General features: G+C 44.9%; 1 protein-coding gene across 1 annotated transcript in view; it reads right to left on the bottom strand.

The window, feature by feature from the left end:
* The window catches only part of DNAH9 (dynein axonemal heavy chain 9), a 1,479,259-nt gene that overhangs the window by 959,246 nt on the left and 502,030 nt on the right, over positions 1 to 17,983 (bottom strand). Inside the window, exons 32-33 of the mRNA XM_085616775.1 lie at positions 17,362 to 17,572; positions 588 to 715 (exon numbers count right to left, since the gene is read on the bottom strand). Of these exons, the coding sequence (XP_085472901.1) occupies positions 588 to 715; positions 17,362 to 17,572 (339 nt within the window). The remainder of the gene's footprint in view (positions 1 to 587; positions 716 to 17,361; positions 17,573 to 17,983) is intronic.

The raw sequence follows: 17,983 nt of genomic DNA, 5'->3' as shown, positions 1-17,983 counted from the left end.
TATGTAAAAAAGAATGATAAAAGCATATTTTCCTACATCAGTACTGGATCCTATCTTTCTGAAACACATCAAATATTTTGTTAAAAAGTCTATGAACGAAGATTTTTTTAAACATTTTTTTTTTAACATTTGATCTCATGGTAAGAATTTACGGTGCAACTTGAATTTGCTCTTATGATGCACAAAATCAGAACACCATAACGCTTCTTGAACTCTACTGTGTGCAACTCATTCATTAAGGCATCCTTTTAAAGTGTCTGTGTTACATACTTTAAATAGAGTAGTCACATTAGCATCTAAGATGATGTGTCATAAATAAAGTTGTTTACTGAGCACTTTTTAGGGCTCATTAAATAAAGTGGAAAATGAAGGTAACTGCTAATCAGAACGGGAATTAAATCCTTGATTGAAATTGCATCGTAGTTACATTTTTATAAAAAATGCTAATATGATCGCTCATGGTAGGCATGAACATTTGTGTGTCACTTCAAGAACTTTATTTATACTGTGTTATCCTTCCCTATAATGTTTTTCTTTATGCTAGGAGAATCATGATTCAAGTGAGCCCCCCCCCTTCAGTATGTTACCTTATTATCGTCCATGACTGTGTTAAGTGACTCAATCCACATTGGGTCAATGTCGCCATCGAGCACAATCCACTTTGGTCCATCGTGTGTGACATTTGCCAGCTCACGCATGATCGAAGAGAACAGTCCTGAAAGAGTGTAATCGAGACATTCAGCCTCAAACATTCAGACACATAGAACAAACGTAAGGAGAATCTGAATAAAACATAGTATAGACATTCAAACGTCTAAAAATAGAACAAAATAAAATTCATTATAATTGCAATGCCTCTTAATGCCAAGACTGAACTGTATATGATACAGAACACATATCAATTAGAAATAACTCCATTGTACTAATGTGTTTGTACTCACATTTAATGTGACTTCAGAGAGATTGGTTCTACAGGGCTAGGGATTAAGTTTAAGGGTTTTGATTTAGGGCATAGTATTAATGGTAATGTAATTACGTCGTAGAATTTGAGTGTAGGGAATTTACACTGCACTGTAATAAGAATAGATCTACCTTAAGAAATGAACCCCTTGAGTGCCCCGCCCTTTCCACGCCCTGTGCCGGGCGTTTCATTAGCGGGCGGGGCTCATGACGAGATAGTCTCGTCATGGGCACAGCGCAACCGCGGCCCATGACGAGACCATCTCGTCATGGGCACTCAAGGGGTTAAGGTTCAAGGTAAAGAGTAAGGTTTTTATTAATTGGAATAAAGCATTCAAGTTTAGAGTGAAATGTTTCAGAATAGCAATAAGGTTTAGAATTGTAGGTTTAAGGTAAGACCTATGAAGTTGTAATTAGAATAAGGATCAAGGGTTTTGCAAGGATGCAAGCTTAGTCCCTGACTGCAATTCCAGATTTGACTACGAACAGAACTTACTGGCCAAATTAGTCATTACAAAAGTCACGGGAAATCTGTTATGCACATTTTCCTCGCTAAAGATGTAAGAATTTGAGGGTGAAAATGGGCCCTTTAAATGAGAAGAACTGCATTAATCTATAATGTGGAAACATATATTCTCACTATTATTCCACATTTACAGGTGAACAACTCATAATGGCCTGGTATTCCCTCACCCTGGAAGTACTGATATCCATGTTATATGTATGTCTTTATGTGGGAATACCACGGGAGGGTTAACTGCATATGTTCATGGCCTTCAGGTAAGCTTTCTGCTTTAGACTCATGCCTGCTGCTTAACCTCGGGAAAGGATGGCATTTGTGGGGCTACTCTATTTGAAGAGGCCCTCTAGACACTATTTTCACCTTTTTTATCCGTATAGGGCCACCATGCCCTGGCAGAGGCTGAATATGTTTCCAACAATGTGTTTTTTCTTTATTTTGAAAACAGAAAACACTGTTCTGGGGCTTAGTCTTTGTAAAACATGATGTTGAAAACACCACCACGAGGCCATAGAATGCTGGGTAGTGTGCATTGCTTGTTTTCATGGAATGCCAATTCAGTATTATTTGTTTTATTCAAAGTGGCTCCAACCCTGTCAGGAGGAGCAGTTCCAGCATTCGGGGGGGCGGGGGGGGGAGGGGGGCCGTCCAAAGGTCAACTTTAAATGTGCTGGAAGGCTGAGCAGGGCAGGCTTCTAAATGCTGCATGATACCATAAGTGTAGGAACATCTGCTCTGGTTAAAAAAATCCCCAGTTTTTCACATTTTGGACCCTTAGATTTTAAACTCAGTTGTAACGCGAGGACTGCTAAATACATATCTGTGCCTTTAAGCTCTACTGCAAAATTACAATGCCCATATGCCCTTACATTTTCAGTGCAGCATTGTTACTGTTGGTGCGGCCTTGTCTGGCTAGAGTCATGACACTTGCTGACACTGAGAGATGTGTTTACATGAATAACTAGCATAAATTACGTGCATGAGAACTAACGGTATCATTTTACAAAGATTCCAAAGCACTCAATAGAAGTCCAGTAAAACTCAGCTGATAAAATAAGGATTCCTGTAGATATATCAAATCTGTAATCTATTGAAGACATAAGCCAGGTTTCTTTGATCTGTACATGGATGTTGAGAACAGCAGAAAACGGCTGACGTGTTTCCTCACAAAGTAACTTCTTCAAGTCTGTGGATGTGTACAGACATACAGTCATTCAGTTGTGTCTATAAAACGTATGCATGTTTCAGAATATAAACATTACAACTGTATTCAGATGCCATGAGAAAGAAAGGGCTCATGTGCTCGTGCTCTACAAAAGATAAGAAGTGTAGGTGTCTTGAAGTGTATGGTGAGCGACGTCCTCTGCAAAGACTCTCAAAGATAGGGTGACCCTAAAGATAACCATACGTGAAATACAAAAAGTGTTTAGTGTGGAATGTTCAGACTCATAATCTCAAATAATAATAATCACGGACAGCAATCCCCACCCAGAGCACTAGTAGGAGTGAAAGATGCCCAGATGGCATCTTTGTCTGCATTGTTTACACAGAGGATCTTCTGGACCAATGTGTACTGGCACCGCTGGTAGTAGGGTGCTGGTTACCATAATAGCATTAACGCAATTAACTTGTTATTGTTCAATTGGTAGACACCTCCACATATACTTGCTTTAAGAAGTGCAGTCAGGAAACCACTACTGCCAACCATGGGGCATCATTTTAGTTAAGCAAAAATTAATTAAAATGTACATAATCCCATAGTCTTAGAAATCTCTGCGGATTAGGGAGCGAACACGTGCAGACCAAAGTATAAACTGCAATCTAGTCCTCTTAAAATTCTAAATTAGATGAACATCTTTCATTAGTGTAGTTACAGTTTATGGAAATGAGCATTAATTTATAAAGGTGGTGCAAATGCAACAGTATATGCATTTCCTCTTTTTGTTAAAAGCGTATGATGAATTAAAGGTTAATATTTTTCCCAATGAGGAGATCATCCCTGTATTCAATTGTAAGGAAGACGGTTCAATAAGCTTATAGTAATGGTTTGAACAGGATCTGAGCTATCAGGCCAACAGACCTGTTGAACAATGGGCAGATAGAGGGAATTCAGTGGTTAGGAAATATTTCTCCCTGCCTGGAAAATGTGTACAGCCTCTGTCGGTCAGCTGCTTTTCACCACTAACATCTGTATACTTTCGATTTCAGAATATTCAGCCACTCCAGAACAGATGTAGATTGTCAATTGTCTTTGAAGGAAAACCTTAGGCATGTTGGAGTTCATTTGTATTGTTAGCCAGCTTTTGTTTAGGAAGATGGACACTTTATTTTAGTCAGGTGTCACTTAAGTGATTTGCCTAACACAAAACCAAGGAGACTATAATACAAGCTTTGTACTGTATATTTTTGCTGTGATAGAGAGTTCTGGGTAAGTATTTTTTAGGAAGGACTAGACATTTTGTATACAATGACAAAGGAGGATTTAACCTAAGAATTATTAGGGCAATCAGTTTCAAGGTGGGCAAAACTTGAAAAAGCAGTTAGCGTAATTTCTGTTATTCCAGCCAGCAGAGGAAATATCTGTGAAAAAACCATAAGCATACCTGCCCATCTGTTGGAAACCCTTTTTGCAGGGTTATCCCAAAACCTTTTGCTTCTTCCCCCTATTTTTCCTGGCCTGTTTTTGTTGGCTATAGGATTCTAGGCACTTTACCACTGCTGATCAGTGCTAAAGTGCATATGGTCTCTGTGTAAATTGTTGTTATGATTGGTTATCCATGATTGGCAAATTTGGCTTACTGGTAAGTCCCTACTACAGTTCACTGTGTGAGCCTAGGGCCTGTAAATCGAATGCTAGTAGTGGGTCTGCAGCACTGATTTCACCACCCACATGAATAGCACTGAAAATGTATCTCAGACCTGCTACTGTGGTGTCTGTGCACACAGTTTTAAACTGCCATATCGACCTGGCAAGTGCACCCACATGCCAGGCCCTAACCTTTCCTTTTCATACATGTAAGGCACCCCTCCGGTAGGCCCAAGGTACCCCTATGGGTAGGGTGCAGTGTCTGTAAAAGGCAGAACATATACTGGTGTGTTTAACATGTCCTGATAGTGAAATACTGGAAATTTAGTTGTTCACTATTCAAAGGCTATCTGTCCCATAGGCTAACATGGGAGTTGCCTTGTAACATCCTACAGGTATAACTTTCCATTGGGACAAGATGGAGAAATGGAGTATAGGCTCTCTGAAATCAGAATTTAATAACACATTTTTAGGAAGATGGTTTTCAGATTGTGTGTTTGAAAATGTCACTTTCAGAAAGTGAGCATTTATTAGTTTAGCCATTCTGTGTGCCTCTGCTGTTTTGTGTATTGACTCTCTGGTTTTGGAGTGACAGGAGCTGAGGATGTACATTCACTGTAGACAGAAACAAGGTGGGTTAAGGTGTGTCCTGCCTTTCCAGCGTGACTCCGAGTTCAGCTCAATTGACTTTGGCTGCATTTAGAGTTGTGGGAGGTGTTTCACTAACACCCGAATAGGCTGTGTCTCCTCTGCACAATGCTGTCTCCACCTCCTGTAGTGAAGCTGGGCTAGAAAGGGCAGAACTGGTTTGGACTGAGCTCAGAGATCCTTGCCACAAAGAGAACAAAGATAAAATGGGGTATAAATATTGGACTTAAACCCCAGAGAATTATATCACTTCTGGACTCAAGAGAACCTGTGCCAAGGATAAGAGCTGGAGAGCTGTGAGGAGGGGTACTGCCTCTTTTCTGTGTGCTTTTGTAGGTTGACCTGTAGTTGCTGCTTCTGCCAAGGAGAGGAAAAAGACTGGAACTTTGTTGTGAACTTGCTTGAAGAAGAATCTTCAAGGGCCAGTGTGTGCTGGCCTCCTATTCTGAAGTCTCAGAGACACAAAGACTTCACCTGCAACCCAATGACCAGCACCTGGACTCCTGTGTGGACTCTTGCATTCGAAAGGGTAACAATGCCAGTTCCTGGGCCCTGAAAATTGTGTGGTTGGTGGTGCAAAAGCAAGAAAAAAAACTACAACAATGTCAGTAACGCCTCAAGTGATGCTGCGACCTGCACCGAGGCCGGGGGCGCCGCTCGTGAAGTGCACGATGCACTGCCCCCCGCACCACAGCTCTGATCCTGCCGACGCCTGCAGTTATCGGCCTTCCTGACGTCAGCGCTTGCATTGACGCTGTTATTGCCAGCATCCCGTTATCGTGGAGCTGATAACCGACGAGGGTGACTTAACGAACTCTTTGATTTTACACCGTCTCACTAGAACTGACGCCTCACCGACAACGACTTACCTTGTCCTGGACACAAGGCATCACCTCCTTCCAGACTCGAGGCCTCGCCTCCCCCGAGGCAACCAAGGAACGGCCTCGGCACTGACACCTTACCTCCACAACATTGTGCATCATTCATAGACTCTGTTTTCCAAGGCACTATTGTTTGGGGTCCATGTGACTCCGTGCCCTACGCCGCGCACCTCGCGGTTGGCGCAGTACTTTGGATTTATGCCTATGTCAACATCGTAATAGCCTCAGTTGGAGCTAGTTCTTTTCTACATGCTCTATTTTTGAAATAACTGTTCTAAAGTTAATAATGTGATCCATGTATGTTGGATTTTTGTTGTTTTGGTCTTGTTTAGTTTAGATGATGACACTTTTTACTAAGCTTGTGTGATGTCCATTTTGGTGTTTTCACTGTGTTACTGTCTGTTTTGAGTACAAATACTTTACACATTGCCTTTGGAATGAGCCTGTCTGCTCCTGCCAAGCTACAAAGAGGGTGAGCAGGGGTTATCTAAAGTGTGTAATCCCCTTACCCTGACTAGAAGTTAGAGTCCCTACTTGGACAAAGGTGCATACCTCTGCCAACTAGGGACACCCATTTCCAACACCATGTAATTGCTCAAACACATAATTACGTGCCTATCATATTGCTCAAACTAGAAATGACGAGCACCGCTTGAACTGGATCTCTAGGAATATTAGGAATATTAAAGGCCATGGTCACTATGGACAATATGTCTGATTGCAAGTCAGCCTTTGATCCAGGGAGCTGATGCTTGAGGAATCCCAGAAAAAAGCTGCTAACCTGTGTGAGTTTTCCAACCAATTGGTGTGCTCTAATCCCATGTGACCTAGAACACATTCTGTGAAGTAACTCATTCTGACTGAACTGTATGCCTGTGTGAACTACAACTTAGTTCTTTGCATTTCTGGTCAAAACTCAATTGCAGCTTTCAAATGTGTCCCTTTCGAAACCTTCCACCAATACTTTGGCTTGGTCGAGCCAGCACTTGTATTATGTGGCCTTTTGGAAATCTAATTGTATGCAGTCTCTAGGTTAACCACAGTGCAAATTGCTGAGCTTTATATTATTTGCTAATTGTGAAGGTGAATTCTGAACTGGCACAAGCCTCCACCTCGTATTTGTCTGTGAATGCTCGAAACACGGCTGTAGGAGATCAACGGTCACAGTCATCTTGACAGAAACACAGAATAAATGTTACTATTGTTCTCCCTTTTTTGGGTTTTCCATTGGTTTATAAGCTAGCACGGACAATAATTAATATTCATTGGTGTGTTTTTTTATTAGTGTGTGTTTTTTTAAATGAATTTTAATGTAATACTTGTTATCCTTACTTCTCAACTGTAATATGTTTGATTATTTCTTAATTGCTTATTTCATTTTCATGCAACACTTATCACTTATTGTTGTTTATGACATCTTACATTATGTTTGAATCTTGAGTAATTTAAAGTATTACCCGGTCTCCAACAAAATTTGATTTTGAGTATTTTTAATTTTTGGATAACATTGTAATTGCTTTTCCATAATTCTCCATTTTTGCTTCATTTTTCTCAATAAATATTTATTGTTTTGATGAAACCTGTTTTCATGTAGATAGTGAGACACGAACATACTTCACTAACAAATTAATCATTATAAGAATAAAGTAGATAAACTCCAAAATGGGTTTTCTGCTGAGGTTAATCTTCCAAAGGCAAAATAAAGGTTCACTTATTCTAATGTTTTGACCTCTGTGGACTGAACTTCTGGGCGAACTTGGATAGGCTAATTTAGCATAAAATGTCATGGGCTTGTCGAAATATGCCTTAAATTTTGAGTGTGCCTGTTTAAACTGAGGAAGTATTGCTTAGGTTCAGACTTCAGCTCTTGTCTAGTACATTTAGTACAGACCTCAGAAGTTATGGTTAAGGCTTGGAGGTTTATAGGCCAACCAGTATTCTAAGACATTTAAACTCAGGAAGGAAGAATATGCATTCTGGGGTATCTTTAGGATGAATGAGTAAGGATTAGTTTTAAGGAACTGTTCTTAGAGTTTCAGGCATGGAGTCTGAGGGGAGTTGGGCTCCATTTGTTAGGCATATATTGAGACATATATTTAGGGGTTTACATTCATGGTGTTAGTGGATTTTAATTTTAATCATACATATTTAGGCTAAACCTAGAAAATTAGATTGATGGTTAGTAGTTTAATTTTGATTTGAAGTTAATAATTTTGAGATTTATGCTTGGCTTTGTGTGTGTAGGCTGGTATTATTGTGTTACATTTTTAGCCCCATAGGCATGGTATAGATTTGGGGAGTTAAGCTGAGCACTAAGAAATTTGCTCAAGGCACATATGTTTACTTACTGATATTTAGCTATCGAGGATGTCAATCTAGTCTTGAGAGCTAGGTCCATTGGTTTGGGTTTAGGGATTTATGCTAAGAATTTGACTTGGGTGTAGCAGTCAGTTTAACGGTTGGCATGGTAGTTAAGGCCGTATTTTAAGGAGTCAGGCTTTGACAGAGATATATGTATTTACTAGTTGCATTGAATATTTAAATATTTTGTCTTACTGGTTAAAATGTGGTTTTGGTTTGAAATTAGATGTTTGAACTAAGTTTAGCATTTTTGTTGTGTTGGGGGTTAGAGTTAAGAGTTGTAGCTAGGAACAAATTTACAATTCAGAATTAGGTGTGGCTTTACTTTTCTAGGGATCTCAGAAATGTGGATTTGATACTTTGGTTTGGATTAACCTTAGACGCTGCAAATATTTTAGAATAGATAATAGTATTCAAAATAAGCTTGTCCAATTGAGTGGTCCAAAATGAAATTGCCATAATGACTTACCACATCAATTAACCACTTCTGTTTAATATTTTGAAGAAACTATATTACCGCTTGGAGACAGAAATATTAATTATATGTGTTCCATATGTGAAATAAATCTGACACGGACCACCCAGGCTTCCCTCGTCTCCTGTTCCCAAGGCTCTCACAGCAGCACTCAACATGAAAGTTAGACTTTCTCGAGCTTTTGATCACTGCAGTAATCACTTCTACTTCTTTTCTAGGCCTTCTGTTATGCAACAAGACAGTGAAAATACACACTGCTGCTGCTTTCTCCTGAGTAGCAAGTGTGAATCTTTCAATTGTCTCTAATGAAAGCATTTGGGGCACTTATGTTTCTAATCACTCCTTTTTTGTAATTAGGGGTTTACACATCAGTCTAGAAAATGTTTGAATAATTACCTTGAGTTTAACTTGAGATTAATGCCCTGATTACTTACTGATAATCTTCATTACTCCGAGTATAGTCTTCCTCGCCACATGATTAACAAAGTGAGCTTCACCTCCACAGCAGACACCGCCAAAGCAAATGTTAGCCTCCCATGCCTCCCATCCCTTCCCAACATAGCCGACCCCTATCACCCTTGACCTCTATAAGAGGAGGACTGGCTCAACCCTCAGCCTGAGAAATACCAAGCATAAACATGAAGCCGATAGCAACACAGGGAGGGAGGGATCGGCACTCATGTGGCGAAGAAGACTAAACCTTGAGTAATGAAGATTACCGGTAAGTAACCGAGGCATTAACTCCTTGTAAGTCTTCCCTGCCACATGATTAACGAAGTGAGCACATACCAAAGCCAAGCGGCTTCATGGAAACTCACAAGAAACCAATGGCCCAGAAGGGGATGCCAAAGAAGCAGGGCAAGCCCAAAAAACACAGACGAATGGAAGGAACCACCCAAGAGAAAGAAAACCACGAGCAGGAAAAACCAGCCCTGGACAGAGAGACACAGGGAGGGCCGAAAACCAGGACTCCCGAGACCGGTAGGACCACCAGAAAACCCGCCCGAACCAATGACCGAAGGAGGACAGAGAAGGCACGAAACCAGACCGTACGGAGCCAAAAGCAACACCAAACTGGCACCACAACAGAAAGAGGCAGGCTGGCCCAAACAGACCAAGACGGTCCGGGGGGAAAGAAGGAAACAAAACCCACCAGGCCCGGCGGACAACCGAGGGCAGAAGCCGAGGAACCAGAGGCAACCAAAGCGGACTGGCAGGAGTCGCAAGAATGGAGGAGAGCGCAGAAAGGAACCCAGAACCCCATCTGACCAGCAGAAATGAAGGCCAACAAAACACCACCAACACGGTGAGAAACAGGCAGGCCACGTACCCCAGCAGCCCAAAGGACCCCCCGGAAGGGAGCGCAACACCAGCAAAAGGACCCAGGAAGGCACAAGGCAAAAAACAGCCCCCGGAAGTCACAGGAAACGACCCTGAGGCGACCCTGAGGCAACCCGTCCACCAAAGGAACCAAAGCGGCCAACAGCAGAAAGCGGAAAGCCCGCAAGGACGCCCAAGGAGGATCAAAAATAGAAGGGACCAGGCCCAAGGCCCAGCCCCCAGAAAGGAAAGCAAAGGCTCACCACAGGGCCACTACGCACAAGGAAGCATATAGCACCCGGAAGCATGGGAAACGCTGCAGGAATGAGCATGACATTCCCGCGCAGGGGCCAAGCAAACCGACCCTGCAACGTCCCACTTGTAGAAAGAAAGCTGCCAAAGCGAGCACCCAGGAGGCCACCCAGCCAGCCATTAACCAGGCCCGACCCAGCTGAACAACAGAGAACTGACAAGAACAAGCATTTGCAATGCAACAGGTCTCGAATTTGTCAGATTTGGAGCTATTGGCATTGTAAATTACAATGTGTTATCTATATGTTTCGGTTTGGAGTGTAGTGGATTTATTAACAGAGACCTAGCTGCAGCACGGTCTAGAGGACTAAGAATAGGAATTACAACTGGGAACTGAGACACTTAGAATGGAGGAATTACTGACGGTGTCCAGAGAAGCAGCTACCAGCACTGCCTAGAGGACTAAGAATGAGAAATTGCGACCATGACCAGAGACGCAGCTGTAGCACTGTGCTGAGGACTTAGAATGAGGAATTACCGACGGGAGGATTACAAGGGGCAAAAGGACGCTGGATAGAGGGAGTATGAGGTGAATGTAAAGGGAGAGAGAACCCCAGGAAATAGCTATGACGGGGAAAGATCTGAGGTGAGAGTAATGACGTCAGGGGAGGATACGAGGCAGTGGGGTGGGGGACAGGGTAAGGAGGGAGCAGAGAGAAGCGGAGGGTGAAAGGGAAACATCCGGGTGAGAAAACAGGAAGTGGGAAGGAAGTTTTCAAACACTTCCAGCCGCAATGAGCTTGTGCAACACCCCCCACCTCCATGAAAGCTCTGAAGTCTCAGATCTAACTACGTGGCCTAAGTTCAAAGTACGAGGATTGCCGTTTCTAAGGAAGGTGTAAATACAACCATTCACTCACGGCAAGATTAACCACCACAAAAGAAAGCGGCTTGAAGGGGCAGTCGCTGCTGCAAGGCGCTGGATAACACCTCATCAAAACAAACAGGGTACACAAGGAACCTGGTCACACAACAGCCCAGGGTGAGAACCATCAACTACCCGCACCTCAATCCTCTTGACAAGTCTGAATGATTGAATGAATGCATGCACAGAGCTGGTCTTTCCGCGGAAAGCACCCTGGGAAAAAACAGATTTGTCACAACTTTCTCTTTATGTTTCGAAAATGTTTGAGGAAGGCGAGGGGGAAAAATAAAGTAGGGCCACGAAAAGAAAACCAAACGAAAAGCAGACAAGGGGCCTACGGCCGTAAAAAAAATCATTAGAGTAAAGGAGGCCTCGAAGTCTGCCGACGCCTTAATCCTCCGTTTTAAGAAGCAGGAGGCACTGATCTGAAGGGTGGAGGGCGGCGGCGCTGACGTGAATTACTGCGCAGTCCACGGCCCGCTTTCGAATCCCTACTTATGGAGGTCATTAGCAGGCAAAGGTCAGGGATTCCTTGTAATCATTCAAATTAAGTAATTAAGTGCTGACTGAACTATCCTGTTGGGGCACCGGATTTATTTCCTCTCAGGCGGCTGCAGATTGGGGACTGCGGTGTAATACATGAAGCACACGGTACCGAAGTGTCCCACCCCTGGCATCGCCTCCCACCAGCACAGTATCCCAACAACACTGCCACTGCAATGCCACTCGGTGGAATGCATGACGGCCTGCCCTGCTTTTCACATATCACATTGTGATGGACTGGATCACAGTTTAGAGCCGACAATAACAAGCATTGGCCGCAAGCGCGCCTCGCGCTTAAATTAAAAAAAATAAAATAATAAAAGACAAGCCCGGCGGACCGTGGCGCGTGCGCGCTTGGGGGCGGGGGAGCGCATTCCAGGCGGGGGAGCGGACCCTTTGAAGTGCTCCCAAAAGCGGAGTGCATGACGGCACGATGCGCGTGATTGTGCGCGTGCTAGCCATGCAATCCGAAAAGCCCCTTTACAATAGTCTCGCTTAGCGATCGCTTACGCGATAGCAAGGTCAAGACCTAAAAAGGAGCGAACAGGGAGGCAAGGCCACAGGCAGAAACACACCAATGTGAGAAGGACAGAAGAGCCGGGTGAAACAAGACAGAAGCAATGCCAACACCTTCAGGGAGCAACCCCGAGCCCGCAGGCACCAGCACCCAAGTGCCAGGGACAAAGAAGAGGAGGACGCAAAATCCCCACAGGAAGCGGAGGGCCCCGCAAAGGGGAAGGAAGATCCGGGAGATCCCAGCACCCCCGGACAACCAACACCCACAGCAGCGGAAACCCATGTGAGTACCACCAACAGGTCAAACGCCCCATGCAGGCCAAACAAGCCCAGAACCTGCGTAAGCAAAGGGAACAGAGGAAAAGTGCCAAGCCGGGAGCCTGGACGAGGAAGCAAAAAGAGCCACCACCAGGGACCCAAACCGAGCCCGGAACAAAAGGAACCCCGCTGCCCATAGGAAGATGGACGCCACAGAAGAGGGACTGTCCCGAGTTACAATCACTGACCCCAGCCAAGGACAGAACAAACGAGCCAAAAAGCCAAAGGGAGCAAACCCAGCAACCCCCCTGGATAAAAGAGACAGGGGAAAAACCGCCCAGGCCAGAAACAAGAAGCCCCCAGAGGGCTGGGGCAAACCCCAGACAAGCCAAGAAACGGCCAACAGAAGCCAGACAGGAAACCCGTCAGCAGGTAGACCAACCGACCCCGCCCCGACTGGGTACCCAAGCACGCCCCCAAGCCCCACAGCCCGGAACAGGCCGAAACCACCTGGGAAGGGGATACCAGAAAAGGAAAACCGCAGGCCGCACCTGCAAACAGGGCAGAAAGAAAGCCGCGTGCCCGACCCGTGACCTAGAGGAAGGGGAAGAGGATGGACGCCACCAACCCACACCAGACCGAACCCGTGGAGCAAAACCACCGGCATAACGGAACCATGGGCGGGGCAAGAGAAAGTGCAACCACGGGAACAAGTGAAGACGAGTATGAACCAGGATGGCCCAGTAGCACTGAGACCCACCGTATGGGATGAGCCCCCAAGAGAAGGATGATGCAAAGCACCACCGGCCAACAAGGCACAAGAACACTCAACACACACTCCATGGAGTATCCCGACCAAGATAGATAACCCCAACACGAAAGCCAGTGGGGCAGAGGAAAAACCAAGGGGGACCGCCAGGAATTGGAAGAGCACCAGGACCCTTCCCAAAAACAGGAAACTGACGAGCCGGGCCCGCCGGAGAAGAACCTGGGAGACAGCCAAGAGCGACAACGGGGTGGCGTGGCAGTAGGCAGGACCCACGGAACTGCAACAGAGGCCACCCAGGATGGAAGGAGAGGCAACAGTTGGCCCCCAACAGAGCCCCAACGGCCAGGAGCCGAGGAGAAGCATGACATGGACGGGTGGCATAGCAGCCACTTGCCGAGCCAGGAAGAGAAAGGGACGCCATGGCCGTGGCCCCAGACAAGAAAGGGCAAGCCCTCCAGGAGCAGAAGCAGAAGCAAAAGCCCACATGGTGACCACAGAAGCAGTCCAGAGAAGGACAGAGAGGCGCCAAAAGGAGCCCGCCCCCATCAGACACGCAGCCGCCAACAGCCCACGGAATCCCCAGGTGGACGCTTAACCAGGGACCGACCAGGCCAGACCCCACACAACAATGGAGAGCAGGTGGGAATAGGAGTATACAGGACGGAAGGACCGCAGGCCCAAAGCCCAGAAGGTAAGAAGGAGTAGGTACGCTCCGCTATACACTCCTAAACGCCAGCAAAACACCAGGACATGAACACACAGCCCACAGGGCAAATGGTCGAAGTATGTGCTACCACCAGTACATTAATGGCAAGTTATACAGCTCTACAATTAAGTGCATATTACTACCCCATAGAACCACTCATGGTAACCTTAGAATAAAGAAAGATTGCGAAAACACCTGGAAGGGCCCAATGCTGTGTCATGCAGTGCACGTTCTAGGGTACGTACGGCTCCTTGATGCCGCTTCAAAAAATCACTAATCCGCACTACAAAACTACTCAACAATGACCAGCAGGTAATAAAGACAAGGATTTATAGCAACAAAAGTAGTACATAGAGGACCAACTTACACAAAGCACAAATTCGTAATTTGCCATTTACACACTGCGCTTAGAAGCAGGTCCGATAACACTAGTCTATAACGGGGGAACCAATGATTAAAGTGCACCCAGATTGGAAAAAAAAAATCACTACTATCATCCAATGAAAGCTGCGAGGCAAACACAGACCTACCGCTGCAACAAGTGTCTGAGACCCCTCCAGGAATTGTAAAACATATTATATACATATATATAACACTCACCCAGAGTACGTTGTTGCCGCCTTACAGCACAGGGCCACCACGACCCCAAAAAAATGATTTGTAAGAGTCCGAAACGTGAGCCGAGCAGATTCGAGAGCTCCAAACAGTACTCACTCACTTTCACTGCCAGCTGTAAACCAGGTTTTCAGGCTCGCTGCGTGAGAAGAATGTAGTGTGCGGGTGCAAGACACCTCAAACAAACCACATACAATGAATGCCAAGTGTTTTCGAAGATGACAGTACTACAAAAGTGGAGCCCCGCAGCAGCCTGTGCCGGCCGCCAACCCCTCGGGACTGGCCACAGCCAGCCACAGACTGAATGAGCCACAGACCTGGACCCTGTCAAAAAAGAGGTGAAACAAATAGAATCTGCCCAGTAACATGCGGGACCGGCTGCACCTGAGGGGATCAGCCGCGTGGGAAGCCGGACGATCCCAGCCCAGCCCATCGGATGCTGGGCCATCAATGTGGTCGCAAGCGGCACCCCATCCCGTAGAAGACCAGCGTGAAATTCCCACAGGAGAGGGAAAAGGACCGCCTGGGAGATTATCGTGGAAGGAACAAGCCTGCACTGGGAACTGCACTCATCCTGGAGTCAAGCAGGTAAGCCCTTGAGCTCCTAGGAGCTCTGAGAAAACAAAGAGAAGAGGAGCCCCACTGCAGTCTGCGCCGAACGCCTGCCCCACGGGACTGACACAGAGTCTGCCGCAGCGAGACCCTGTGGACAATGTCACCTGGGGCTGAAAACCTGCAATCATGAAAATGGGGGCGTGGACGAGGACCGTTGGACGGTTCACCGGGCCCCCTCTCCCAATACCCATGCCAATAGCCCGCCTCTCGCAGGGACGCCTCCCCAGGCTGAAGGAACTGGAGACTTGGGGAAAGCCGCCCCGTGTGCCCTCTCTGTGACTAAAAAATAAATCCCAGATCCAAGGAGCACCAACGGGATGCCTGGGCACAGACAATGTCCCATAACCATTGTCAACACGGTCAGAAGGGGCCGTTAGGCAGAACCCCAGACCACCCCGGCCTCCCCCCAACTGTAAACCCTTGGCTCGCTAAGGCAGAGCCTAAGCAGCTCTGAAGGATACCGGGGGAAGGAAAGTGGTAGGTCCTAGATCCCCAGGGCCCGCTAGAGCAGGACCACCAACCATGGACCCATGTTCCTGCTACAGCAGGAACCACTTACCTGACAGCACATCTGGAGAGTCATCGTGCGCAGAACCAAAAAAACAGGCTGAGGGTTGGGCCGGCCCTCCTCTTATAGAGGTTAATGGTGATAGGGGTCAGCCATGTTGGGAAGGGATGGGAGTCATGGGAGGCTAACTTTTGCTTTGGAGGTTTCTGGTGTGGAGCTAAAGCTCACTTCGTTAATCATGTGGCGAGGAAGACTTACGAGGAGGTAATATTAATTTACATAGATTCACCGTTAAGTCAGCAGCTTTATCAACTCATTTGACATTTTCTTTACTCAGAGATAACTCTACAAGTTGTTATATTGTCTACATGGAACAGCTTACTCAGAATGCCACAACACTGACTTTCAAAGCATAGCCTTCAAAAGGATTGGCACACAGAGAACCTCTTGGTTGTGTAATGTACACGTTTTCCAGAAATGAACTGCTGGAGTCCATGGAGGAAACCTGCCATGCCATCTGAATTTTAAAATTAACAAAGAGTTTGTGAAAGTAGTAACTCTAGTTTCATAGTAGAAGAATGAAACAAATCTTGAACTTCAGGTGCTCAAAAGCTTCTTCTACCTCTCTAATGTCAAGTGGACCAGTTACATGCTGTTAAATGTATTCTATTGAACTTCAATACCAAGACCCAGAATCAAAATCCTAAAATATTCTTGATGCATTGTTTACCCCCATTGGCCTCCTCATGTACAGAACATGTTTGTGTTAGAGCTCTAGTTCCGCCACAGCAATAGAACTCATCTGTGAAGTAAAATGGTAATCATGGGCTTTAGCCTAAACGTTAACATCTCATGATTGTTAAAGTGATAGCAGGATATATCTGTGAAAAGCAGAAATTCCAAACAAGCTTTGTGTTTATACTTTCTTTCATAGAGAAGAATTACGCACATCTGTAATGTTTAAAGACGCTGTATGACACTTTCTATATCAACTCATGCCCCAATGTTTTTCATGATCTGTAGTTATCGAAGTACATTGAGCATTTTAGCAGAAAGCTCTTGGTTCTTCACTTTACTTCAGGCACATCCTTGGGAATAAATATTTAATGAATCATAATTCAACCTGCTGTGCATTTTGCACAACTATATACCCATCTGGATGGCTATTGTACTGAAACCCACTGCAGGACTACAGCATCATTAAATAAATCAAAACATTCATGATTGAATACAGAGGGACAATCCTTCTAGCTCTCTAACACGTAAAGACCATAAGAAGAATTTTCATGGTGTGATTTAGAAAGTACTGTATCTGCAACCGAAGAGCAGCTTGCTGCCCTAAACCAGCTGCAATCGAGTTCAAGCGGGTATGAAAATATAAGGAAATGAATGATGAAGAAGTTGAGAAGAGGAGACTGTCTCTGTCCTTTAGCAGATACAAAAATTAAGAAATGGTTCCATTGAGGAGTATTAGTAAAGAATGTTGGGACAAAGTGGAGAATGTTGTGAAAGAGATCAGTAACGTTATGCAAGGTATACTTTTTTAGAGACAAACGTGTTTTTTTCAAATTAACTAAATCCAGTAAGTCAATAAAATATCAGGGTAACATGATGTATATTGCCCAACGGTGGATTAACAAATAACCACTGTCTTGAACTAAATGCACAAATTACATATTTTACCATCTTTCCATTCTCGTGTTGCGGGATTAATGATGCCAAAGAGTTCATCGTTGGTGACCGCCTTGGGATTGAGGTCTGTCCACACAGGGCGGCGCTTCATGATCTGGTATGTCTTGTTTAAAGACTTCAATACCTGGGACTTGCCGGTGCCCGCGTTACCCACAATGAACACGGAGTGACGAACCGCAAGGAGCTCCTCCAACTGCACAACCTGCAAAAGAGGTTCACTCGTGTCATAGTGGTCTGGTTCACGCATATCAGCTCAAGTAATCTTTCACACCATTATTCATAACATAGGATCTTTTGCACTTCATACCTTCCACCATTCACATAAATAAGAATACAGTGTGGTTTTTGCAGCAGGTGTAAAGAAATAACAGCTAAAGTAAATCAAAGGAAATTGACTGGAAGCTACACCATATTGTGCAGTTCACATACATTATCACATGAAATTAAGGATAAGAAGATCTAATTTGTGAATTTCAAGCAAAACAAAACACTTTTACCTTACGGTATAATCTACAGTTTCTAAGAAGGGTTGGGAGAGCTAAATTGAATGTAAACCAAAGTGTGACTTTTCAATAGGGTTGTAACTGTGAAACTCCCGGGATTCCACTTTCAA

The sequence above is a fragment of the Triturus cristatus genome, chromosome 7 (genome assembly GCF_964204655.1).
Source record: "Triturus cristatus chromosome 7, aTriCri1.1, whole genome shotgun sequence".
NCBI lineage: Eukaryota > Metazoa > Chordata > Amphibia > Caudata > Salamandridae > Triturus > Triturus cristatus.
The sequence above is the reverse complement of the archived record's forward strand: the minus strand, read 5'-3'. Positions and strand labels throughout refer to the sequence as shown.